This window comes from Anoplopoma fimbria, chromosome 9 (assembly GCF_027596085.1).
Source record: "Anoplopoma fimbria isolate UVic2021 breed Golden Eagle Sablefish chromosome 9, Afim_UVic_2022, whole genome shotgun sequence".
In the NCBI taxonomy this organism is placed as follows: domain Eukaryota; kingdom Metazoa; phylum Chordata; class Actinopteri; order Perciformes; family Anoplopomatidae; genus Anoplopoma; species Anoplopoma fimbria.
This window is the reverse complement of record NC_072457.1, coordinates 12,484,880-12,510,641: the sequence shown is the minus strand read 5'-3', so window position 1 is coordinate 12,510,641 and position 25,762 is coordinate 12,484,880. Positions and strand designations below refer to the sequence as shown.

Here is a 25,762-nt window from a genome sequence, read left to right as displayed (position 1 = left end):
ATTTAACAGTAAATAATATATAGAAGGCAATCAAAATAAAATAAAACGACAGCTGTGGTTGTACTGTTATTTGGGTGTTACAAGTCCTAACAGTTCAGGTTTGGCTGCAGTTGTTCTCTTCCTGCTTTGACTTTGGAGAAGATAATAGTGTATTCAGCTCTGCTTAGGCAAACAAGTCTAGGTGATTGTGAAATGTTCAGCCTGCAAGTGCCAGGATATGAAAATGTTAAGCAACCTCAGCATTCACTGCCAACCCTGAGTTCCTCTTAACGTTGCATAATTTCATCATGTGTCGCTGGCATTCATCCAGTGGCACCAACCAGCCTATATTTTAGAGCAGCACCCATTTCTCTTTTGGTTCATAATAATTACCAGAGACAAGCTCCACAAAGGCACTGCTCTGTTGCACTGCATGGCCATTATTCTGCAGACAAAAGACAATCTTATCCTATTTTAAGCCCAGGGATATAGAGGTTGGGGGGGGGGTCAATGTTTTTATGGCATAGCACTTTAAAGCCACATCCTGCAAGCTAATTAATTACGTATATTTGATTTTTATATTACAGCTCCCAAGAAGAAGATAGGCCAATTTATCCTTTCTACATGAGGTAGGCCCTTCTTGCTTTGCATTGGAAAGCTGACAGAATTGGATGAGAGTATGTTGTTTTGGGGGAAACGGGTGTGTGCTGCCTTAATGCATTGTCATGGGACACAATGGAAGCACCAGTTAGAGGGAAAGCAGGGTGCCGTGCACATGCAACAGTTTGCTCACCAATGCAGCACATGTTTCGGACACACCACCAAATCGAAAAACAACTCTGGGTGCAGACACAGAATGTATTGATGGTTTAAGAGCATTGAACATTGTAGGAATAATAATAATAAATTAGGCAACTTTATAGATAATCATTTCTATAATAAAAAATAAAAAACAGTGAAAGAATGCCAATTTTTTTTTAGTTCCAGGCTCTCAAATGAAAGGATTTGCTGCTTTTCTTTGGATCATTATGAACATAAGTTCAGTGTTTGTTGCCATTTTGTAGACTAATGACTAATCAAAAAGATAATGTTATTAATGAAAATAATTGATGGTTGCAGCCTCAATTTCTGACGACATCAAACCTATATTAATTATATTTTAATATTTTTAATATAATTTCTTGTCTCACATTTCATCAGGAAAGTAGTAGAAAGTAAAAAAAAGAACCTGTTACAAGTGCATGAAATGACAATACATGTAAACATCATACAGTAAACCTCATGTTTTTGCATGTGCATCTGATAAGGTTTCAGTACAGCCTGGCCACACCTTTGTGGTAATCACCTGTTAATCATCAATGGCCTTACTGTCATTGTTTCCCATTTAGCCTTCAGTTTGTGTTGATCTAAAGCCTTAAAAACTCAGCAGCTTGTCCATTAAGTGTTTAACGGCTGGGTTCCTCAGTTAATCATTTGGAGTTGTCACATTATGACTGGAGTGTTGTTTGCTGATATGACCTTAGAGCTGATAAGGCTCCAGACCAGGGCAGTTGTTTGTTTGATCAAGCCTTTTATTGTTGTTTCCTTTAAAGACAATAGTCAGAGTAACCAGAATAATCCAACAAGAGCTGCCAAAAAAAGAACGTAATATAACTTCAAATACACTTTATGATTTATACTTGATATGAAATGGACATCCAAGCTTTTCATAGTCTGATTAAATCAAGTAACAACATGTACTTTGAAGTCTTTAATACAAATAATACTTTTGAAGCTTTTGCTAAATTGTCTGCTACTGTTCAGCAGCAATAAACCTGGAACAAACAAACAAAAACCTTTTATATAAACCTTGACTGGAACATCTTGTCTTTTGGTTATAATGTAATAAAATACAAATCCTTTTCATCCATGATGGAAGGCCAATTTGTCCACTAATCCAAGTCCTAGGCATGCGGTCAGTCATGAAGTCAGCTATGTACAGTATGTGTAGTTAATACTACATAATAATAACCAGTTTAACTGTGGTATGGGATATATAATCTCTCTTTGTCTGCATTACATAATCTCTGGGCTCAGCATACTTTATCAGTAAACTTGAGATGACATAATACAAAACTACTCACATTTTGCAATTAACATGACAGCCCATTTTAAACATTTTACAGGTCTCTATAACTCATCATATTACATGTACAGACACACAGGTGAGCATAAATGTATATTTGCTATAAATGCAAATTATACAACAAATAGCAATGTCATACGACAAATCAGGGAATCTCCAAAATGATCACATTTAATCTTCAGGGTGTCATAAAAGCAAGGGGATATCAAAAGTATATAGGCTTTATCCTCTGGGGACAATGAACGTCTGTACAAAATCCAATAGTTGTTGGGATAATTGATACTGGACCAAGGTAGTGAATTTACCGATAGACGGCATTGCCATCCATAAAGCCGCGCTGATAGCATGGCTAAATATTAGCTCTTTTTGCAGCCTCTCAAATGTGATGCATTTCTCTGTTTAATGTAATTGTAAACGTAATATTTGTGAGTTTTGGACTGTTAATTGGGAAAAATAAGCTCTTTGAGGATGTTGTCTTGTGCTATTTTATACTCTAAACTAAAAGTTATAAAATTAACAACTTGGGAGACAAAACTGCACTGATCAATTGCTAATTAACTCTTGTTGCAGCACTAGTCTGTGTCATCTTTTAGTCAGTTGTGATACTTTCCCTTTACCTCTCTTAGTCTCTCTTGCTCACGTTCATCAATGACTAACTCCATGGTCTGGTTGAACTTTGTCACATACGCACCACACATACTTTCTCTCTCACTCTCTGCTGAAGTCTACTTGCATTCTTGCACATACAAAGACTCTCAGACTTCCACATAGGAGCTCAGCCCAATCAAAATGGATCATAGATCAGCATCATTTTCTAGTGTGTGTTGACCAAAGACTCTGAAGGTCCTGGCTAGTATCTTACTGTGGTGTAATACTAGATTACCTGAATGGGCGCTCCTGGGTACACAGTGCGGGGGATTTAACTGGTATAAGCTTCTGCTTTAGAGGCTTTGGAGTTGTTTCCTTCTTGCTTTTTATGCCTTAAAAAAACACTTGACTTTAAAACCCTGACCCAGACACAACTAGGGAAACACATTATTTTATTCTTAGTATAGCAATTTTCTTAGTTAGAAGGTCCTGAATGAAGCAAACTTTAAGCTCTTGTAAAACAAAGACTTGCACTGCTGGCTTTTTTAAATCACACTTCTTGAAACAAAAATAACACAGTTAACTGCCAGACATATGATTTCATTACAGACCTGTCTTTACAGCTCAGTAAACCTTACTGACACCATAAAACTGAAAACAAAAAATGTAGCTGCTGACTGGTAAAATATCACAAATTCAACAATCGTAATTTGAATCTGTCCAAGAAGATGAACTCATCCAGTACATTTCTGAAATAAGTAGTTCAAAATTTAGGGAAGATTTGTTTATTCTTCTATTATTTTATTTTCTGCCAAAAGTTAGATCAAAAGATTGATATCACTCTCTGCCTGTTAAATATAAATGTGCTGCCAGGAGATGCGTCATTTATCTTAACATAGCATGAAGGCTGGAGAAAGCGGGACACGGTTAGCCAAACCATTTGTGGTTTTATTGGGGGGGGGCTTCCTGAAATCTATGATGACGACACGACTGGTAAGTTCTCTGGTGAGTTAGTTCATCAGAATTCCACTCAACAAGATTTTAGTTCATGGCTTTCTTCGAAATGACACCACAACTTTCCCAAAACTCACTGAACTGAAACCAGTGGAGTCATGTGCTTTGAGTGGGGTTTCTACCTACTAAAAATATTTATGGATTGAGCTCAACCAATTTTGACCTTGGACATCTGGTGGACAGCCAGATGTGGGCATAAACACAGATCCTAGTCAACCCAACATTACAAATAGAAAACAGGTTGGAACCATTAATAAATCTTAATGAGACAGAAGTGGAGATGACTAGTGATAAGTTTAGACATTTCTTAAGTTTCATGTTCACTTTAGAAACGTAGAAATTTTAATCCAAACCATGATGTTTTTATTTTTTTACAAAACCTAACCCAGGGATTTTGTGTGAATTCCCACCATTAACCACATGTTTACTGCAACCGTAGTGGGACGTTATAGTTTGAGGCTTTGGGCTACACAGTGCATTAGAAAATGTCGCCAAGGGGCGTGACAAAGTGTCGGTATTTGAGTTGGAAATGAGAGCGGGTTGGTTTTCTATACTGTGCCAACCCGCAGACTACTTGGAATGATGATAGCTGTCTCGAGATATTTAATTACCAAATGTTTCACATTTGCAGGCAGTTGTGCTCAGCTGTTTGTTTCATTAACATCCTAAATGCAGCTCGAGCAGATATTTAAGAAAGGACATTCCACTTTGCAGACCAACATGGATAGTAGATTTGTTGCTGAGTTTGTATTTCCGAGTGTTATGAAAGTCTTCTACCGTCCAGAACACCATATATAGTTTATAGTTTTTGTTATAATACTTCACTCCTCATTTACTTTACCCACAAATCTAGTTTCGATACAGGAAATGGTCCAAACCCACAAAAATAGTCCAAAGAATCTTTTTGCTTTCAACAGTTTTCTCAGAATCAAATTAGGTGGACACATTAAAAGAACTTGCCTCTGGTAGTCGTTAAATCTCAAAATATTAAAACAAACAATTCTGACTTAAAGCAGTCATTCCCAACAAGGAGGCCTGTTCTCCTACAGGGCCCGAAGATACATCTGAGGCATCACAAGACGATAAAAGACAAAGAAAATGATTGTGTTTTCTGACCTTATATTTATGCCCTTTTCTCATGAAATTTGGCTAAATTAAAAAATCTTTTTAATTAAACAATCTGAGAAAGAAAAAAGTTATCTTGAGTTGCTGGGACCTGGGATGAGAAGTCACAAGTAGACAGCACTTTGTTTTAAAGGGTGAGAATCCAATCACATTGGGAACCACTGCCTCAAACTGTAACAGTGTCAGTGTTAAAATTGCAGCATAGGGCATGGTGCATTTCTGCAAGTCCAATAATCATCTTCCCCTGGAAAATATTCCAGTTATATAATGGACCCTCTCATCAGTTTTCTTTTTTGGATAGATCTTAAACCTTCTGTCATATTTCAGGGCTTAAAGTGTCAACTGCACTTGATGGATTCATGCCTTTGACATTTGCAGGCATTACGGTCTAGGGTTAAGTCAACATTAGTAAGCCATTAAAGCGTTTTCTGTTGCTTTAACCTGGTGCGATCAGTGTCAGGTCTATTATTAGGTAGTGGGCTAATGTTTTTCCCGCTGTGCCCAGAGATAATCGATCGGTTTAGTCTGCTGCCTCTGGAGCACCTGTGAGAATTGAGCTGACCTAACTTTCACTCCCCTTTTTTGTTCCAACAGGAAAAATGATACTGAACTGAATGATCCTTCTGGTCATGAGCAAAGATATTAAAACTGTCAAAACATTTACAGACTCATGTTTATGATTTGAATTTTTATAAGCTCATCAAAAGGATCATGTTGTTATCACACGGTTCGGGTGTGACACTTCTTTTACATGATTCACTTTCCGTGCTTACAGCTTTAATAATGTCAGTGCATGTCCACGCCATTTTTAACAAGTTCTCCACAGTCACCTTCACAGTGTACCATCACTCCGTTATTATCTCTGCCTTTATCAGTGCACCGTACTCTGGAAAGCTGTGCTATTACTGTCAACACCACTGTTTATGGAAGATTACCTCAGGTCACCCCTATACATGTTGAGGTAGCTCTACTCCAAATGATGAGGTGCTCAGATTTACTGTCCAGTATTTTGTACTCATTTGGCTTAGAATATGGTCAGAATCCATAAGAAACAGGTGGGACAATTAACATCCTCTATAGCAAAACAAATTTAACTAAAACACTGACAATGGTACTTTGTCTCTAATGAGTTTTGATAAAGGAAAGGCCTCAACTCTAATAGAAGAGAAAAAGACGGAAAACAGTTGCCAAACTGCAAAACTTTGACTAATTGTTTGATGTTGCCTTATATCTGTATATCTATATATAGATATATGTAGTTAGATACAGGCACACCCACACGGTACAACCATTGCTTATTACTGCAGATAGAATGCCTTGTGAACGACTAAACAAAAGATATAGATGAAACCAGAGATCAGCGTGGAGATTATTCACCATATACTCTACCGTAAGACTTAGACGGGTTGCCATAGAAGCCGGCCACTTTGCTCTCAGAGGACCTACTTATGCTCTGAACACAGCTGAAGTTAACACTCACTTAATACACACTAGATGCCTTGATCACCTAGGGCCAGAACCAGAGCCTGGGGGGATTTTCAGCGTTGCTCAGTGACCTGTTATGACCACCTGTTTCTGTAGCTCTTACTCTTCTTCCCCTCTTGTTTTCCTTCCAGTAATCACCTCTCTCCTGTCCACTTCCAACCGGATGTGGTAAAGTAAGTGCACTTTATTACTGTCACCATAGTTTATTTAGAGATGCTTTCTTAAGTTAGACTTATAATGAAACTGTTATTAATGTCCATGATTTATTGTCTTGGTCCTTCAGTTTTCTGGACAGGACGATTCGTTCAGCAGTGGAGCAGCACCTCTTCGATGCAAACCCTTTAGGGGATCAAAGTTCAGAGGACTGTGGGTTAACCCTACTCCCACCATCTTCAAGGGCGACGCCATCTGCCCGACAGAGACGTCGACACCAGAGGGAGCAACAGGAGGAGGGGCTGAGACACAACGAAAGAAACAGGTACAATGAGTCTGTCTTGACGTTGGTAGTTGAAGGTGCCAGCATGAGATTGGTTGGGGTTTGTCTTTAGTTGCAACACTAAAGTGCACTGCAAGTTTTGTTCTCATCACTCCATCTTTGTCCGAAATTGTGTCCTTAGAGTCCTATTTTCTTTTCATAAAAGGGAAGAAATCTGCTAGTTCAGTGAGAATAATCCTTTTTTTTTGTTTTTTCATTCTAGTGCAGAAAATGATTACTTATTTTAAGGTACAGACACAAATTTTAGAAAGTATTTATGTTGGAAGCATGTATAATAGAAGAACATGTTTTCCTTCATATTTTCTTTTTATCATCCATCCAGTCAAATCCCATTCAACCCACCCGTCACCCGCTGAACCATTATATTAAACCACATTATGACAAAAGAAAATAATAGGAAATAAAAAGACAGACAGAAATGACTCAGATGAATATCTTTTAATAATACTGTGCCAATAAAGCACAGCAAGATGCCATTCATCACTAAAGCCTGACCTCAGTTTCTCACTGCAATGCCACAGCTTTCAGGTGGTGTTTTTGGTGACAGTAAACACTTGTAAGGTTTCATTCTGTGCGGTAAGCTCGTCCACCGAGACACAGCACAGTCATAACAACTGGAGTCATCGCAGTAAGAAACTAATCCTTGTTGATGGAGATGTGCTAGAGTCTGAGAGTGAGACGTGGATTAGAGGACTGCATCATTCTGAAGACAGTAAATAGAATTAGCACTAAAGCTAAACAGCACATGTAAATGAGTTATCGTGATGACCTTGGCATTTAGTGTCCTGTAGCATTTCAACCAATTTCAAGCTGATAAAGACGGACCAAAGTGTGCAACAGAGAGAGTGAGATGAACAGCAGATCACTCATTTCCTCACCGTCCTCTTTTTCTGTCTGAGAGCAGAACGGCGTCTGTCCGAGCACGCACCAACAAGGAGAACATCCCATCGAGCAGTGGGAGCAGCTCCGGCAGCGTGGGGAGGACACAGGCAGCAGCGTAGACTCACAGGGAGGCCAGAGTAGTCCCGCAGAGCGAACCCCCAAACCCAGGAAGTGGAAACACAGCCCCACGCTGGTGCAGCTCACAGACATCCAGGACACCCACACAGTGAGTCATCCCGCCTTTTCTCCTCGTCTCTTTCTCTCTTTGTAATTTGTCACCATCTTGACAGCATCTCTCCCAGTCAAGTTTTTTGAGAGACTTCTTTTGCTTTGTTTTAATCTTTTCTGTCACTGTAGGTCAGTGGTTAACCTCAAAAACACATGTTTCTTTCAGGTGTTTGACCCAATATCATGGCTACTTTAGATTGTAGTGAATTCTGAAATTGCTGCCAATTTTATGCACCAACAACAGTATTAACAGCATCACCACCCATCTTCTCCCCTAATGTGCCTGCGATGCAGATTAGTTGTTAAATCAATCGGCTCAAAATCCCCATCATCATTATTTCTGAATCACTGAAAATAATTGTTAGTTGCACTTAACAAGAATCACTAAATGCGGAAAGCGGCGAGTTGGAAGATGACAGGAAGCAAGATGCAGCTGCCTAATGGTTCCTTGCCATTCTCATTGTACAGCGGCTTGTAATATGCAGCATGCCACACTAATTGTAAACCACTTTTTCCAGAAGCCGTGCAAGTGTAAGGGCCATTTACAAATGCGCAATTAGATGCAGCTTTTATCCTCCGAGGACGAAGATGCACCAAAGAGAGCAACCTGTCAGCAGTTGTCCTGCGGGTACTCGACACCACAATGAAATGATTGATTAACATTAATTAACACTTTGTTAATTAATGCTACATTGATATTTTAATTGTTTTCTGAAGCCTCTGAACGTTTCATTGTTTTCAGTTTCCATACTGAAGTACAAGAAATTTGTCACCAGGTAGAGCTGCTGCCATAAGGATTTGGAAAAAAACAGACCAAACCTTTTGGATATTTTGTGAATACACAGTTTCTAAATTGAACTCCCACCAATTTGGGGAATTATACTATGATCTGGATTTTGGTCCCGACTGAATTTCCATAGCACCGAGTACCAGAAGCTTTACAGCACCCAAAGCTTATATTATTAGAGAATTAAGGGTATTTATAAGATAAGTGATTGTATTTGTTTTTTGTTTTGTTACCAAAACTTAGATACTGTAACCATAAATTACTATAAATTCAATGAATCGACTAATTGATTAATTGTAAAAGTCAGTTTAGAATTTAAAAAATATTAAATATTCTTTGGTTCCAGCTTCTCAAATATGAAGATTTGATTATTTTATTTTAAATGAAATATTTTAGGGTTTGGATTGTTGGTCTGACAAAACAACTACTTTGATTTTACTATTCTGACATTTTATAGAATAGAATCATCAGAAATAATCAGTAGATTAATCGATGATAATAACTCTTAGATGTAACCCTCATACACACCAGTACCTATATCATCCAGGTTAAGAGAACCAGTATGATCAGATGATGAAATACTTCAGGTCAGCTACCTCTCTCCTGCCAACCAGGCTGCAGTGAGTCATACTCAACAGTTGTATCATAGAGCCTATAGGAGGAGTGTGTGAAAGCATTAGGAGGACATGGACATGGTGTGAACCATGTTGCTTCAGTAACGCGATCCAGTCTCCACTGACTCTTCTTACTCTGCAGCTGCATGAAAGCAAGACAGATTATTATTCACACTTGGTTCATAATTAATGTGTGCTAATTTAAAGTTCAGCACTCTCACTTACACTCAACTGAATCCCCATGCCAACACTTTATGTAACAGTGCAGATGATTCTCGATCCTTTGGCACACTTATGTTCTATATGTGATGGCTGGCACAATCCTGATTGGCCGGGCGACTGTTGTGCTGAGTGGCTGACAGCAGAGGTTTGATGTTAGCGAGGGTCTGCATCTCTGTCGGTGTGAACAGAGCATGTGAGCGTGTTATGTCAAGAGCCGCTGAGAGTAATTAGGAGCTCTAAAAGCATCTTGGGTGTTATGTCTGCTGCTGTTTATTGTACAGCAACACAGCAGGATGGAATATATACAGCATTTGTTTTATGTGATATTTTATGATTGTTGTGTACAGCTACTTCAATGTTTAATTGAATACTAAATGTAATAGTTAAATTGCAGCATTCCACACTCGTCTCCAGCCTGTTTTCTTTGGCTTAATGTCTTCATGCTAGCGTCTCTGTGGATGTCAGTCTAGATCGGTTGGTCCACCACTTTGATCCAGACTGAAATATCTCAACTACAGGATGGAGTGACATGAAATTTGGTACAGACATTCATGGTTCCCAGATGATTAATTGCTAATGAGTTTGATGATCCCCAAAGTTTTCCTCTAACTTTGAAGTTCATATTTGTGGTTTTGAGTGAAACTCCTCATCAACTATTGGATGTATTGCCATGAAATCTGAAGCGAAATGAAATGAAGTAAAAACACTAATTAATGTATTTCAGTCTTTATGGTTCAGCATCCAAAAAGGTTCATAAAAGTAACATGATTGCCCATTTAATATTTCATATAATATGAGCAGGAATTCATAGTGATATTTACATATTAGTATACCAGCTTGTTAAGTACTTTGGAAGCCTCTGTTTTTGAAAGTTGCACTACAAACAAAGATCAGTAGAAATTACAACATACTCTCTAGACTCACTTTATCTTCATGAATAACACCAGGAACCTCTAATAACAAACATAACAGATTCAAATATGAAAATCAAAAAAGGTTCATAAAAGCATAAAATCATGTTTTTCCATTGCTAATACAACATAACATTGTCCCATTTTGATGGGAAAACTGGTCATAAAATCAGCTATGTAGATATTTCATGTTTAATTAATGTTTGGAATGTGTCTTTTTCCAGTTCAAGGAATGTGTTGGTGAGAGACCCGGGGCGAACCACATGGAGACATTTGACAAAGAGTAAGCGCTTCAAAACCTTAACTTGAATCCTTTGAGAAATTTAGAAAAAGTCATTAAAGTGAATTGCTTTTTTTCATCACTTTCAGCACCGGTTACTTGAATGTTTGTTTTACATTGATAGGCTACTTGCTGCCACTATCTTAAGGGATCTATTTGGCATACTGTGATGTTTATAGCATACACTTTATCTGATAAAGACAGGCGGCAAAGATACACATATGTGAATGTATAAACTTTATGGGCGGGCACGAGGTATCTGACTTGCAGATAAACTATCTTGGGTCGTTGTGATCAGTTACATATTATTTTGCTGAAGTGGTTCCTCTGTTGAATTTTCAGGAATGACATTTCAAGAAAAGATTGCAATCCTTCTCCTCAACAGGTAAGTTCATGATTCCTTTTCTTTGAGCCTTCATTTGTCTTAGGTTGTATTGTTTGTTTTATTTCTCCTCCTTCCTCTTACACGGGGGATCTGCTCTGCCCATGACTGGAGAAAAATAGCGTCTCTGATTTTTGGGGAGATGGAAGTGAAAGAAAGGGAAGGGCTGGATATTGAATCGCAATACTTTTTTGGTAGTGACTGAAATGTGTCAGCAGCACCAAGTTTCAAAACTTCCAAGTCCCAACCGTATTTTAGGCTTGCTCAGACTTGTAATTTGAATTCCCAATTCAAATTATAATTTTGCAAGTTTTAGACTGCTATTTGGTTAAAGTTCTTCCTTTGTTTAGCCAACATTTAACATTTGAAAGGTTTTGCTTCTTTTATAGAGAAAAAGGTTTATGCTCCTTCAAATAAAATATAGAAAAAATGAATGTATGGCACTTAAACAAAAAAATGTAAATGATACCCTGTAAAACATTGAAGACTAGGATATCAAAGAAACCCAAGGCAGTGGATTTAAAAAGAAAAAAAAACTAAATTGAAAAATTGAATAAGCTAAACAGCAGAATAAAAAGTTTTAGCACAAGTTATGAATAAATAACCTTAGTCTCAACCAAAAGCAGTTGGAAACAGAAAGGGTAAGTGCTTGGAAAAGCTCTAACCACCGATGTTTGTTTTGACCAGTGTGATAATAACCTTCACAACACCGTGCTGCTCTCGTACTTATCAGTGTTGTGTGACACTTGCACAACGGATTTGTAGAACAGAAACTCATCTGCAGTTTCACACAACAAACAATGTCATTTTTGACAAAGGGAGATTTTAGAGTTGTTGCAAAAAGGGATTTTCCCATCGTTATTCTTTCACAAACATACAGTAGTTTGATTGTGGAAAGTTTGTACTACTGGAAGTTTTGTGTTGCTTTCCGTGAGAGCACAAAGAAACAAGTTCTCCATCTGCTCGTCTCCAGTTTTAATCATGGACCAGCGCCACTAAACAGTATCATGCAGCCAATACCAATATGGTGAATCCTTTACTAAGCAGCCCAGATGGATTTCTAGTAGCCTTTCAGGCTGCAACTCTGCCATCAGCACCACACTTTGCCACTGAGCGGCCATCTGGAGCCAGCATGGTGCCGCTCGGAGAGGATGCTGTTCCAACAGACTCAGCTGGTCACTGAAGTCCGGGGTTATCACACAGACATGTTTGTTACCATCATGGCGTCTTTGTCTCCCTGTAAGCTGCAGTTAGTTAATTAATAGAGTGATTCTGTGTGCAGCATGCTGACCTCCTCAATTTAGGCTCATCAAAAAATATGTTTTTAATTACATACCCTTATATACCTGCTGTTAATTTGACTTATACGAACAGTATTTTGAGGATCTTGAAGAAATTATGAAGTTTGTTATTTATTGTTGAACAAATTAGTAGATTGACAATACTATTAAATAACCATTTTGATGACAATTTAAGTCATTTCTAAAGCAAAAAATGCTAAACATTTCTCGTTTTTAATCTTCCCAAATGTTTTTTGCCGCTTTTCTATCTTTTATTTTCATGCCAATTCCATATTTAATTGAATATATTTGTGTTTTGGACTGTTAACAAAATAAGTCGTCACGTTCAACTCATTGGACACATTTTTTTTCAATATTTTATGAATTCAATAGTAAGTCAATACATGCAAAAATCATCAAAAAGATAAACAGATCATTGATGATGTATTTTGTAGCTGTTAAAAAATATTTCAGGACAAACACTTCCTCTGTTTCACACCTCTATTTAGCAAGTTTTTTTAACTTCGGGAACACACAACCCCTTAATCTCAGTGTGTTGTTGTGTTGCATGTCTTAGTATGTCAGTCCGTGTCGTGTTGAAGCTTTAGTCCCTGTAAACACACCCACCCTCAACATCAGAAAAGTGACAGTTGGAGGAGACAGCTGTGCAACACTGACATATCAATAACATGCCAACATAAACATTAGCGGGGATTTTATTTTGCAGCAGAATAAGTCTTTTACTTGATGATTAGATTTTTGTGTTGCAAAATGACTCATCTCAGAAAGTGCACACGTATGAGTGCATGTGTTTTAAAATGAGTGTGTGGAGAAAGCTCAGCCACAGGCAGACGGTGTGGGAGAGGAGAAAGTAAACAAAGCTATCAGACAGGAAGCTTATGTCAGGCCAAATCCTCCATATTGTGTGTGTTTGTGTGTGTTTCAAGGTTATATGCTGTCTCATCAAAATGCCCCTTACATTCCTTTCTGTTTGTTTGTACACTGTGTGTAAGCCTCTCAACAGCCTCTCATTGCTTCCCCCCCCCCCACACACACATAAACACACAGACACAGTAGCCCTGTCTATCTCACCCCTCCTTTGCACCAGCTGGACCTCTCATGATGATGTAATCGTGTCTCCAGTGTGTGTCAGCGAACACAGTGGCTGATGTTTCAGGGAACGTGCATCTAAATGATATTCAAACACAGCAGGAACATGCTGAGCCGTCACATCTGTGCTGCTGTTAATCCACAGTGTTACTCCTCAGAACATCGTGAAAGGGGTTTACATTGTACTCTCTCTGCACTGACGCCTGATGCCAGGGATTAAGAGATTGATTAATCAGTTAAAACAAGCTGGATAAATTAAACATCCACTCTTAAAAAATGCAAGTGTTTGATCAAGCTGCCTTTAAAGTGTAACTTCACCCCAAGTTCTAATCAGAATCAGTCATTAACATTGATTAACGAGATTTTGTAATGTGCTGATGGCTTAATTTCTAGTACACAAAAAGGAGAGAACAGACTTGTGCTGTGCTCTGAATATAAAGCTACATAGTGGTTGAGGTAAAAGTAAATTAAACGTACATTTTCTCAACAAATTTTGTAAGAAATGTTAGTTTTAATGCCAGCATTGCTTTGCTTCATCACAGTACAGTTTGCTGCCTAAACAACATGTTCATCATCATTTGCATATAAAACGATTTAACAGCAAAAGTGCAGCTTGCTTAAGAAACTTTTTGGCCCTTTCTGAAGTCTCAAAAGCAGAAAATATAATTGTGTATAGATGATGTGACGATGTGTATTTCAGTCTCAACTCTTTCACCTCTTACCTCTGACACTCATAACATAACATTCCCCTGGTGGTGTCTTCTGTTTCTAAGCCTAATGAGTCCATACTTTAAATGTGTGATGCTAGCACTTAACAAGAAGTCACATAAAGTACGTTAGTTAATGAGCAACGAGTTTAGAACAAAGCAGACACAGACAGCTAATTAACAACAAAGTTCTTCTTTGATCAAAAACTTTCTGATTAGTACAAGATACTTGAGAGCAGACTGCTGTTATGGTAATAAACCAGGATGTAAGGATAAGTCTATAAATATCTGTGAATCTGCATATGTAACACTGTAATTCACAGAGGTGCATTGTTCTTGATTCATTCCAAACAAGGTGTTAACTGGCACAAAACCAGTAACTTTAACACACCTGTGAAATCACTACTAGAACATAAAATATCTTTATTGATCTTTAAAAACGGAGTTTCTCTAAAAAAACCTTGACTGTTTGTTTGTTTGTTTGTTTGTTAGACCAGTAATTTGTTTGTGAAAACACTGGGTCTAGAAGCTGATACAACCGAACAACATTGCTCTCATAGTTATTTAGAGGAATATGTGTGTGTGTGTGTGTGTGTGTGTGTGTGTGTGTGTGTGTGTGTGTGTGTGTGTGTGTGTGTGTGTGTGTGTGTGTGTGTGTGTGTGTGTGTGTGTGTGTGTGTGTGTGTGTGGATCTGTGATTACAGGATCTTGAATGTTGATTGAGCGGGTGCAGTATGTACTTACTCATGGAGGCTCTGAGGGACAGTGACGGTAAAAGCTACTCAGGGGACATTCTTACTATCGTTGATCACAGTCTGCACGTTCTTTGTTCCACTAATGCCACTAACGATTCCTGTAACATCAAACTTATTTCTCCTGTTACAGATGAGGAAACGTGATAACTCCCTGTTTTTGGCTTCACTTCAGCACAAAAGCACACACACCTGAGACTAATTAATGCTGACGCCCACTAATCTCGCATGGAACAGCCAACAACAACAACAACAGCTACTTAGTATCATGAACAAACAAAAAAAAGAACATGGTGCTGTTGTGACTAGATTCAAGTGCAGCCCTTCCAGTAAGCCGTTTGTGGCATTAATGAGGTCTAGTAGCAGTGTGTCTCGATCTGTTTTTCCTAAAAATAGCCTGGTCCCACGCCCAGGCAGAGGAAATGGGACCCCATAGGCTTAATGCTTAGTGATCCACGGGCACGTTCTAAAAACATGACCTGCTGAATGTGTTGTTTTTTAACATTACGCTATAATTTGATTACACTGCTTTGAGGTTAGGCCATGTGGGGTTTGAGAAAGTTTGAGAGGAGAAGGACAGAGAGGAAGGCTGGTGGATAATTTGGTGAACAGTGGGAGAAAATAGAGGAAGTAATGAGGAGCTGGAGGACGTGGCTTACATGTGGTACGTCTACTTTAAGCTCCATGTTTGTCTGCAGAGGCAGACAGAGAGAGGGAGAAAAGAATATCACCCTGTCAGCCTACGTGTGCTGGCTCACAATCCTTTTTTTATTTTTCTTCCCTTCCCTCCCCTCCCTTCCTCTGTCCCTCCCCTCTGCTCTTGCTGTTGTGAAACAAACAAGTCTAGAGCAGCGTTAGGGTGGGGAATGTATACATGCCAGGGGGGGGACTACTGTAGAGAGAGAAAAATAAGAGAGGGAGGGAGGGGTGAGGGATTCCAATGTGTGGAGGAGGAGGCGGAGCCAGACGTCCCCTGCTCTCTCTCTCTCTCACACACACACACACACACACACACACACACACACACACACACACACACACACACACACACACACACACACACACACACACACACACACACACACACACACACACACACACACACACAGCCAAAGACAGATGGGCGGATGTTTTTGCAGCAGAGGCAGCCAATCGGGAGCAGGGAGCCGCCCCCTCCCGGAGGGCCGGGCCAGCCTGTGGGAGTGTGCAGCTCAACTTAAAGAGTGTGTTCACTGGCTGGTCACCGTCGTTGAACGCTCTTTTCTTTTCTGTTCTCTCATGGTTGTGCAGACGTTAAGGATGAAGATCCAGGAGTCGCCCGTCACTTGTGACACGGGGAGGATCGGTGGAGGAGAGGTGCGAGGCTCGGACCCGGACTGCGAGATCTGTGAGGACGTGCCTCGACTGGACCTGACAGCACTTACTGAGGAAAGCAACTGGGGAGGTAAAGCTTCAGGCCATCCAACTGTTGTTTACATGCTTGGATTGGTCTTTTGCATGTAATACTTTACTTTTAAATAGGCCCAATGCTGTTTTTGAATACACACCTTTTCAAACGAACATGCTTTGCTGCCCTCCACCCAGCTCTGCACATGGGTGTCTGGACAGCAGCTGCACACCTTCTGCTGCCTCTCCACCTCCTCCTCCTCCTCCTCCTCCTCCTTCTGCCTCTCCTGCTTGATTTAATTGTAAAAGATCCTCTTAACTTCTCTAGCCACCTATATCTGCTGTAGAAACACACACTGGAGACGTGCTCGTTTTCCCTGGCTGGGAAGATAAGGCAGCACTGCAGACAGTTTTGTTGTTTTGTTGCTGTTGAATTAGACCACATGGGAACCTTGAATTCATCTTTTCAGAGAAATTATTAAGCTATTATTTAGCTTAGTTTAGAGCTCGTCTTGTGGTTTTATTTAAAGAGCAAACAGTATTTGTTTGTTATTTACCAGGATTTCTCAGGTGCTGGGGAATTTCTTGCACTGAAATGTTCCCAGACACTGCTGCTGCTGTAATTCCCAGTCAGAAATCAATCATTAAATGGGAGGTTGAATGGTGATAACAGTGATCCAGTTGAGTAGAAACTTGGCTTGCATTCGGATAGTTTACTAATCCGAGTTGAATTCTTCAGACTCTAAAAATCAAAAATAATCTGTTTAAATTTGTCATTGTGAATGTGTGCTCTGTCACTCCAGGACTTGTGATGGTGATTTTGCATTCAATGGCAGCTTTGCAAATGATCAACTTTAAATGTATCTAATGAAGTATGTCGGCCTATTTTAATGATGCTGGCTTATTAAGTGTCATTTCTAATGCTGAGTTTGCAGAAATAGTCACAAGCATTGCATGTTTGCAGTCAGACCTCTTTTGAGCATGTTATTATCGTGTTTATTTATGCAGTGGTGTTGGCGTTTGTGCAGAAAGGAAATCGTGCACAATGCAGTGCACTGAAACTGAGATTGTTTTGCTAAGACGTTGCGACACAGCAGAAGTGGATCGAGGTATCTGCCTTGAGCAGCAAAAACCAAGCATTTTGTTGAACTCTTAACAGGAATGATAACCAACAGGTTCATTTTTTTTTTTTTAAAGTAACATACAGTTTAAGGGCATGTGGGCACATGTTTTGACATCTCTCCGCTGCAAATGTTGGTCTCCCACAACCACCTCCACTGCTTCCTGTTTGATGTGGCAGTCAGAGCAAATGTATTCCATGCAATAAATCTCTCAACTTTAACAGCCTCATGGTTGGAACTCAAGCGGACGATTGCATGTTTTGTGGAGCTCTCTAGTGGCCAAGTGTGATACGTGAAAAACAACAGAGGTCTGTGAGAGGGTGTTGTTGTTGCTGTGTAGCATTTGCAGCACGAGCATTTCAAGTAATTAAATATTGTGCCTGGGCCAACTAACTGTTTAGTCTGTGTCGTATAAAGGTGTGGTGTTAGCAGGTTAAGCTCTCTGAGTCTTTGCACGGTGTCTCTTATTGTGCTTGCTTGTAATTAAAAATGAAACGTGCTTGAAGGTGGATGTAGCAGAGGGTAGCTTTGAGCAGTTTGTTCAGGAAATTTACAACCCATATGGCTGTATTTTTTGTCGTAGATCACTTGCCTGTTGGGTTTTTTTGTCTTTTCTTTATGCCTCTTGTTGAATCTCTTTCCAGTACATTCTGCCCTAAATACATAAATGAGTCTGTGGCAGCAAGGACGCCACAGTGAGCCTACATGATTGGCTGTGACAGGCTGTTCATACATACAGTTTCTCCTTTAAGTGCATGAGATGGCAATCAGATCAGGTCCTTTGAAGCATGAGTGCTAGGAGGGCTTGCTATTGCACAAACTGCAATTGTGTAAATGTATTGAGAAATGTTGAACTTGTGAGTTTTGTGTAGCTGGCATGTTTATTCTTCAGAAGGAGAGCCAAAGATGGATCTATGTTCTGGCAAAAAGAACCAGCCTGAATAAGCGGTTAATAAAGCTGTATAATGGTACTGTTAATGGATGTGTGCTTACTGTACAGTAAATTGTATGCGGGAGGATGAGGGCATTTGGCAATGATGTGAGGCCTTTGTCCCAGTACACTTTGTGCCAGCACCTGTCATGGTGACCTGATATTTACCACTGGTCTGTCCTTGTCTGTCAGCCAGCGATGGTGGAAAGACATTAACGAGCATTCCAACAGGAAGAGACAAGACTCTGGGGCTCATATGTCTTGTTAATTAAGGTTTAGGGAGAGGCTTTCTATTTTGAGTTCCCATATTTACTGCAACAAGAAGGATGCATGATGGTCCTTTCTTTACTTTCATTCCTTCATCTTGTCCTTTACTTCTTCCCTCTTTTCTTCTTTTGTTCCTCTAGATTCTCCCTTCTTTAACACCCCTTTCCTTGATTTCAAGACCATTTTTCATTCAAGTTGTTGTGATGGTAAGTGTTCTGTTACATCACCTTTAGAGAGAAAAATAAAGAAAAAAGCTGTGTGCATGACCTTTTCCACAGCATGGCAACATGCTTGAATGATCTGGAACATTGTGGCGAGTATCTCACACACTCACATAGCGACCTTTAGTGAAATGGCAAGCTGGCATGTTTTTTGTTTCATTCGTCTAGTTAATCCTGAACCATCAGCGAGCGGTTGATTTAAAGGATTCATTTCAAATGCCATGGAGCCTCATTGGCCTGCTACACCGCTCTAGATAATGGACCTCAAACGAAGACATTCAGTGAGATTTAGAGTTTCACCTGCCGCTGTGAGCGAGCGCTGACATGCCAGAGAGCTGCTACTTTATAAACTGCACGTAGCCAAAAGTACAGGAGGACCCGTGGGACCAGAGCTGGAATTTGAGCTTCTCGCACGGCCCGACTCACCCCAGCTAAGAAAAATAAATTATGTGCAGTTTTCGACTGGGCATACATATTTTCTCCTGTGTTTTCTGACACTTTGAATGTTCACACTGACAGTTGGTTTCCCTCAGAGCTTGTTTTCTCTCCTCGCTGTGTAACAACTCCTCTGTATATTTCTAGAGTCTCTTGACACCTGGTGTTAAAGGTCCCACCTTTTCCATGAAATCTACTTCACTGTTCCTATTGAGTTTCATGTTTTGATATAGTTTCCATAGAGTTTTCCCATTCTTATTATAACAGGGAGCTCTGATATTTCTCAGTCTAGTCTTTCTCTCATGCACACGTGGTTGGACAGACGCTGACTAGGTTTATCTCTCACAATGCAGAGTGGAAACTAAAACACAAATTCATCGCTGTAACTCTCAACGGGGGGTCGCATCCTGACATTATCCCACGGAGAGCCAGGCATTATTAATAGCCCCGGGATTGTCAGGGGTATCTGCATGGCTATCTTCACCAGACATAATTATTGCCAGAGTGAAGACTGTGACCATGGGATAAACAGAGAGAGGGAGGGTGGGCGTGTCTCACCCGCAGTTTCAAAACAACATCTGTGACCGTCGAGCCCCAGAGGAAGTTTTTTGTCCCACAACGGTTTTAGAGAGAGCAGCTTCCTCATGTCCAGTGAGTTTCACTTCACCAGATAGGGTCCAAAATGATTTAAGCAGGGAAAGAAATTGATCTTTGGAAAATGAACATATTGTTGGACCTTCTCAGAACATTTTAAGCCATTTGGTATGTTACATGGTCTTACCAAAGAATTTTGAGGTTTAATTTTAGCAAAATTCCCTCATTTCCTGTATCAAACATTTCTTATTTATTGGCAAAGAGCAATCTAGATTAGAGTTGAAACATTATTTGATTCCTTAATTGGCAAAAGAAAAAATCTGCAACTACTTTGCTAGTCATAAATCATGCAAACAAATCTAACATTTACTCATTTCAGCTTCTCAATTGTGTGGATTTTTCTGCTTGTCTTTGTCTCGTGTGATAAAACATTTATAGCTTTGACTCTTGGTCGGATGAATCAAGCAACTTGAAGACATCTCTTTGGGGACAAAACAAACTGCGATGGGTATTTTCCACTCTTTGGACATTTTGTAGAGCAAACGATTATTTATTAGTTGTGAAATTAATAATCTGCATTTTGATCAATAATGGAATATGTTATCTGCAGCCAACGATCAGAATCCCTTTCATTAATCAGGCATTTATAAACAGAATATCCATTAGGCAGTTCTTTGTTGTTGTAGCTCAACCTTATGAGTTTTAGTTCTTAAATGTTATTTGTAACTAGTTATAGAGACTCTGATTCAATAAGATATGATAATTGACTCAGAGTTCATAAAATGCTTTTAGACTGCGTTTTATTCTGTTATTCTGTAGCTACAGAGCTTTTGGGCATAATATGGTGAATCTGCTTTGTGTTTGTCTGCTGGCCAGCATGCACCACATCTCCCAGATCCTCGGACTAACCTCTCCTTTGTTGGCATTGTGTCAAGTATGATGTGTTTGCATCCTCTCTTTGACAGCAGAGCCTTCAAAGTGGCACATTTTAACACACAGTGTGTTTTGTTTTTGTGTTTTCTCAGAGCCGGTCCCAGCGTACTCGCAAATGCAGAGGGAGAGCATGGACCGCGAGGAAGCCAGACTGTCCCCTCACGCCGGGGGACGTCTGATCCGCCAGCTCCTGGAGGAGGACAGCGACCCGATGCTGTCACCTCGCTTCTACGCCTACGGACATTGCCAGCAGTACCTGGACGACACTGAAGTGCCTCCCTCACCACCGAATGCACACTCGTTTGTCAGGTAAACACTTCACACATGTTCTTTTGAGTTGAGGCAGGTAGGAAGGATCTGTCGGGGAAATTAAAAACATTATCGTATCTGTGCAGTCGCAGACGGAGTTCGTCTCTTGGCTCCTGCGACGATGAAAAAGAGGAGTTGACGTCCGCTCAGCTCTCAAAGAGGATCCATGTGCTGAGGAAGAAGATCCACAGGTTTGAGGAGAGGTTTGAAGAGGAGCGTAAATACAGGGTAGGTACAAGTGTTTCATTTATCACATACTTTTACAAATCATTAACAAGGTTATTGACTATCTGAGGATTCTCCTATGACTCGTTCAAATGATTATAATAGAGAGTAAGGATTGTGAGGTTTTTTTTAACGGCCAATTGCCTCATAAAAAGGCTGATAATCTCACACAGAGCTCTACTTGAGATTCATGGTCGATATAGTTACGTTACGAGAGCAATAATTATAGCTGCTGCTGCTTCATTGTGAAAGAGAATCTGTTCTCATCAGTTCTTTCGCTTTTGTTTTTCATCCAGCCCTCCCACAGTGATAAAGCTGGAAACCCAGAGGTGCTGAGATGGGTTAATGAACTGGCTAAGCTTCGTAAGGAGCTAAAAGGTAAGACACAGAAACAAAGAGACCTAGACTGTAGTGAGATGAATCTAAAATCAAAGCTCATTAATATTTTCCTGTCCCTCCTCATCAGAAAACAAGCTGATGAAGTCTGAGGAAGACCTGCCGCCCCTGACCCGCCAGCGCAGCAACACGCTGCCCAAAAGCTTCGGCTCTCAGCTGGAGAAGAAACCCCAGCAGGAGAAAGTACCGAAGCCTCCGGTGGAGAGCAGCCTAGAGACGATTCAGAAGAAGCTGCAGGAGAAGAGAGAGGAAGTGAACCGTCCAGAGGACATCAAGGTAAGACCGTGACCCTGTTACACTCTCCAAAGGAAAAATAAATAAACAAAGACAGATATATTCAGCAAGTTTTAAACAGAGTGAACTCAGGTCATTTCTGAAATGTTCTAATGCTTCACTTCATGTCCCCGGCTTACAGGATATGACACGGGAGCAAATCGGAGCAGAGAAAGTCGCCATGCAGAAAGCTCTTCTCTACTACGAGAGCATACATGGTCGACCAGTAAGTCCTCCTTCAAATAAACAAACACAGACCCACAGATACAAACCAAACTGTTTATCAAATCTCCTGCCAGCCATGTTGGCCCAAACATGACAAAATCTTGTTTACCACTTCACGGTGACCCAGATTGCCAGTCAAGGGTGAATAATGTCTGAAGCCAGAGCGTGTGCATCATGAATAGCTTTCACAGTGTGTGTCTGTTAGCTAGAAATGAAAGGATGGATGTGTTTCTTTTTGTTCCTTTATATCTTTAATTGTCACAACTTGTGCTATTAGAAAACACAGGAGCTTAAACGACATTTAAAGGACAACTCTGCAGAAAGACTGAACTGTAAAGGAGCTGACACACTCTTTGTTTGATGTCAGACCGTAATCCAATTGCAATAATTGTGCCGTCTAATCCCTGCTAGTATTGTTGTATATCGGGAAGTGCAGCTGACCTTTCTGTCGCCTTCTCACGCTGTGTTCCTCGGTGGTTTGTGGTTAACGACCTTCACGCTCTGGAGAACGGGCTGAGGAGTTGTTAGCCGTCTGGGTTGGCTCTCATTTAGTGTTATGTCAATACTGTAGCTAATTAGTCAGAGTAGGACAGAAAGAAGCGAATGCTGGGCTAACAAAGTGTCTCTATGTCCCTCTCCTTTACTTCTTCAGGTCACCAAGAGCGAGAGGCAAATCATGAAGCCCCTGTACGACAGATATCGTCTGGTGAAGCAGATCCTGTGCAGAGCCTCCACCATCCCCGTCATTGTAAGTACCACATCTTAAACTCCCCTTCCTTTTCTTTTTCCCTCCACAGCTGCCCATTTGTCCTGCTGCTCTTTGACGAGCGAGCGGCAAAGATCCCCACATTGTCAAAGCATCTGCAGACACTTAATCCCAGCTCATGTTGGCTTTAGTGCCTGCTGTGGGAACTGGTGCCACAGACGTGTTATCCACCTTTCTAAGTCCAGCTTTGGCAGCTCAGTGAATCCCTCGGTCCTAAAGCAGCTCATAGGTGGCAGATTGAGTCCACAGGAAATGACATCATGAACAGCTGAGTGCAGGAGAGGGTCGGACACTGTAGAGATATTCAACTTTACTATGACATGAGGACTTGTTTGCTCTGACTGGTAGAAAATAAACTAGACTTGTAAATGCTAATTTTATTGTATTAATAGTTGCGTAAAATATAGATGAGTGTTGTTTATATACTCAACTATTTAATAACCATTTTTATTATGTAAGATATGATCTTCATCTGTTTGATGATGCACTGCCTTTATCCCCATCATGCAAATTGGGATCACTGACACAGAGTTATGATGCAGCATTTTCCAGCTTTTAACCCCATAAACTCCTTTGCTTCTTTTTATACCTAAAATAAATATGAATTAAAAGGTAACTGTGGAGTTAACTCTTAGAAAAGTCAAACTACTCAACCAAATTTTCAGAGGCATAAAAATCATTTTTGTTTGTTTTAGTTTACTGATCTGTTTTGTACACATCTCAGTCAAACAAGAAATGAGCAGCTGTTGATATATCTGGATCTTGAGGTGGTTTACACAGAGACAATCGTGGTGCTTGAAGAGGTTGCGACCCTAAATAATTTAACCAATCCTGAATCTTGTGACGCGTTTGAGGCCCTGATTAAGACTAATTACAGTTATTGTCATTGGACCTCCTGTGGACAACAAGGTGGTGATTTAGACACAGAATTTGGTAAAAACGTTTTCTCGCGGCCCTGCTGTAAACACCAGCATGGTTAACGCCTCCTTCTCAACCGTCACCACAGGGCTCTCCTTCCAGCAAGCGCAGAGGTCCCCTCCTTCAGCCCATTATTGAGGGCGAAACCGCGCTCTTCTTCGATGATATCAAGGTGAAGAGCTGCTGCTGCTCGAACAATCAGTTGCCAGCTCCAACCCCTACCTCCCACCCCTCATTTAACCACCATCCACCCCTCTAATGATGCCTGTTGATTGGGCAGTTGCCTGTTTCCTGTCAGTAGCTCCTGTAGAGATGTTGAATCAGTAGTTGCCTGGATCTGATGTTTGAACCGCTCTGTGATTTTTGAGCAGTACATATTGTTTTTAAAGGATTATTCTGGTTTATTACAACCTGAGGTCTTATTTTTACAGTTTTGGCCATCATTTCTACTGAGAACGAGTTACACACAATAGTTTAAAAGTTATTTAGATCACTGACTCCCAACCAGGAGAACTCGTTCACCAGAGGGTTCTTCCACAATTTTAGGTGTTTGCATGGGAATAGTGTTTGACTAATTTGGAAAAATTATGATTTGATACAAGAATATATACACATATTTGTGTTTGTGCAAAAAACAAACAGCAACAAGTAGGATTGCAAAGTGGTTCAGTATATCTATTGTCACAATAAACCGGTAAGCTAGGAGCTGAGATGACGCCTGCACAGGACACACCTACGTGTCACCAACATAAACTACATACAAAAACATTGTAAAAATATACGATCTTATATTTCTAATACTGTTAAGTAACATCCAATAAGTTCAAGTGATGGAAACTACTCGTTGAGATATTCCAGATGAATTTTTGACCTTGTTTACATCCTGTGTGTCATGTTCCCTTGGTGTTGTGAAAACCATAAGAAATGATGGTAAAAGCTACAAAAATAAGACCCACGTTGTAATAAAGCACAATGATTCCATTAGATGTGTTTTTTAGAGAAACAGTAATCAAGAAACAAATCATTGTGCTCTGCATATTTTGCTGGCTGTAGTTGTTTTAGGACTTTAGGTTGGTTCTCGGTGGACTGTGTGTCTTCTAGTTGACTGCCTTCCTTAACTCCATCCACACTAATGGGTTTCGACATGAATCACAAACGAAGACCATGAAAGTGCATTGTGCTGCTGTACGGTGATGATTTATAAGCACTGGTGACTAACCCTGCACGACCCTCATGCACTGTGGTGTTTGAGTCTGGAACCCGGCCGACAGCATCGCTTTGAAGCCGCAGCACGATGTGGCCTTTTTGTCCTCCGGCCACCGTTTGACCTCTTTATGGTTTTCTGCAGGAGGAGGAGGACGGCTCCGAGGACGAAGGAGACTCAAAGACACAGTTCACCGTGACGGTCCGACCGGACCTTAGCGTTCTCGGCTTCCTGGACCACATGGAGGAGGAAGGGGACGGTTTCATTTCACCCGTGGACGAACTATCGCCCTCTAAGAACATGACGGACATGAGGCTGTCCAACCTGCACTCCGCCACCACGTAAGTTACAGGAAGAGAAAAACAACAACTAAGATTGTCCCCCCTATAACAACGTACAATTCTGAGGCAATTTACTTGAATATTTCCATTTAATGCTATTTTATACCTTTCAACATTTCTGAGTCAAATATTGTACTTTTTATTTCACTACATTTATTTGACAGCTGTAGTTACAAGTTACTTTTTAGATTAAGATTTTACGGTAAAAAAACAAATGATTGGCTTATAAAACACCGTGTAGCAGCAAAGT

General features: G+C 40.3%; 1 protein-coding gene across 1 annotated transcript in view; it reads left to right on the top strand.

The window, feature by feature from the left end:
* fam13a (family with sequence similarity 13 member A) overlaps positions 1-25,762 on the top strand; it is a 55,233-nt gene that overhangs the window by 27,523 nt on the left and 1,948 nt on the right. Inside the window, 15 exon segments of the mRNA XM_054604422.1 lie at positions 567-608; positions 6,448-6,489; positions 6,600-6,794; positions 7,717-7,784; positions 7,787-7,920; positions 10,681-10,739; positions 11,079-11,121; positions 16,258-16,411; positions 20,948-21,164; positions 21,251-21,392; positions 21,686-21,767; positions 21,856-22,061; positions 22,201-22,284; positions 22,936-23,031; positions 25,316-25,512. Coding sequence (XP_054460397.1) covers positions 567-608; positions 6,448-6,489; positions 6,600-6,794; positions 7,717-7,784; positions 7,787-7,920; positions 10,681-10,739; positions 11,079-11,121; positions 16,258-16,411; positions 20,948-21,164; positions 21,251-21,392; positions 21,686-21,767; positions 21,856-22,061; positions 22,201-22,284; positions 22,936-23,031; positions 25,316-25,512 — 1,761 coding nt within the window.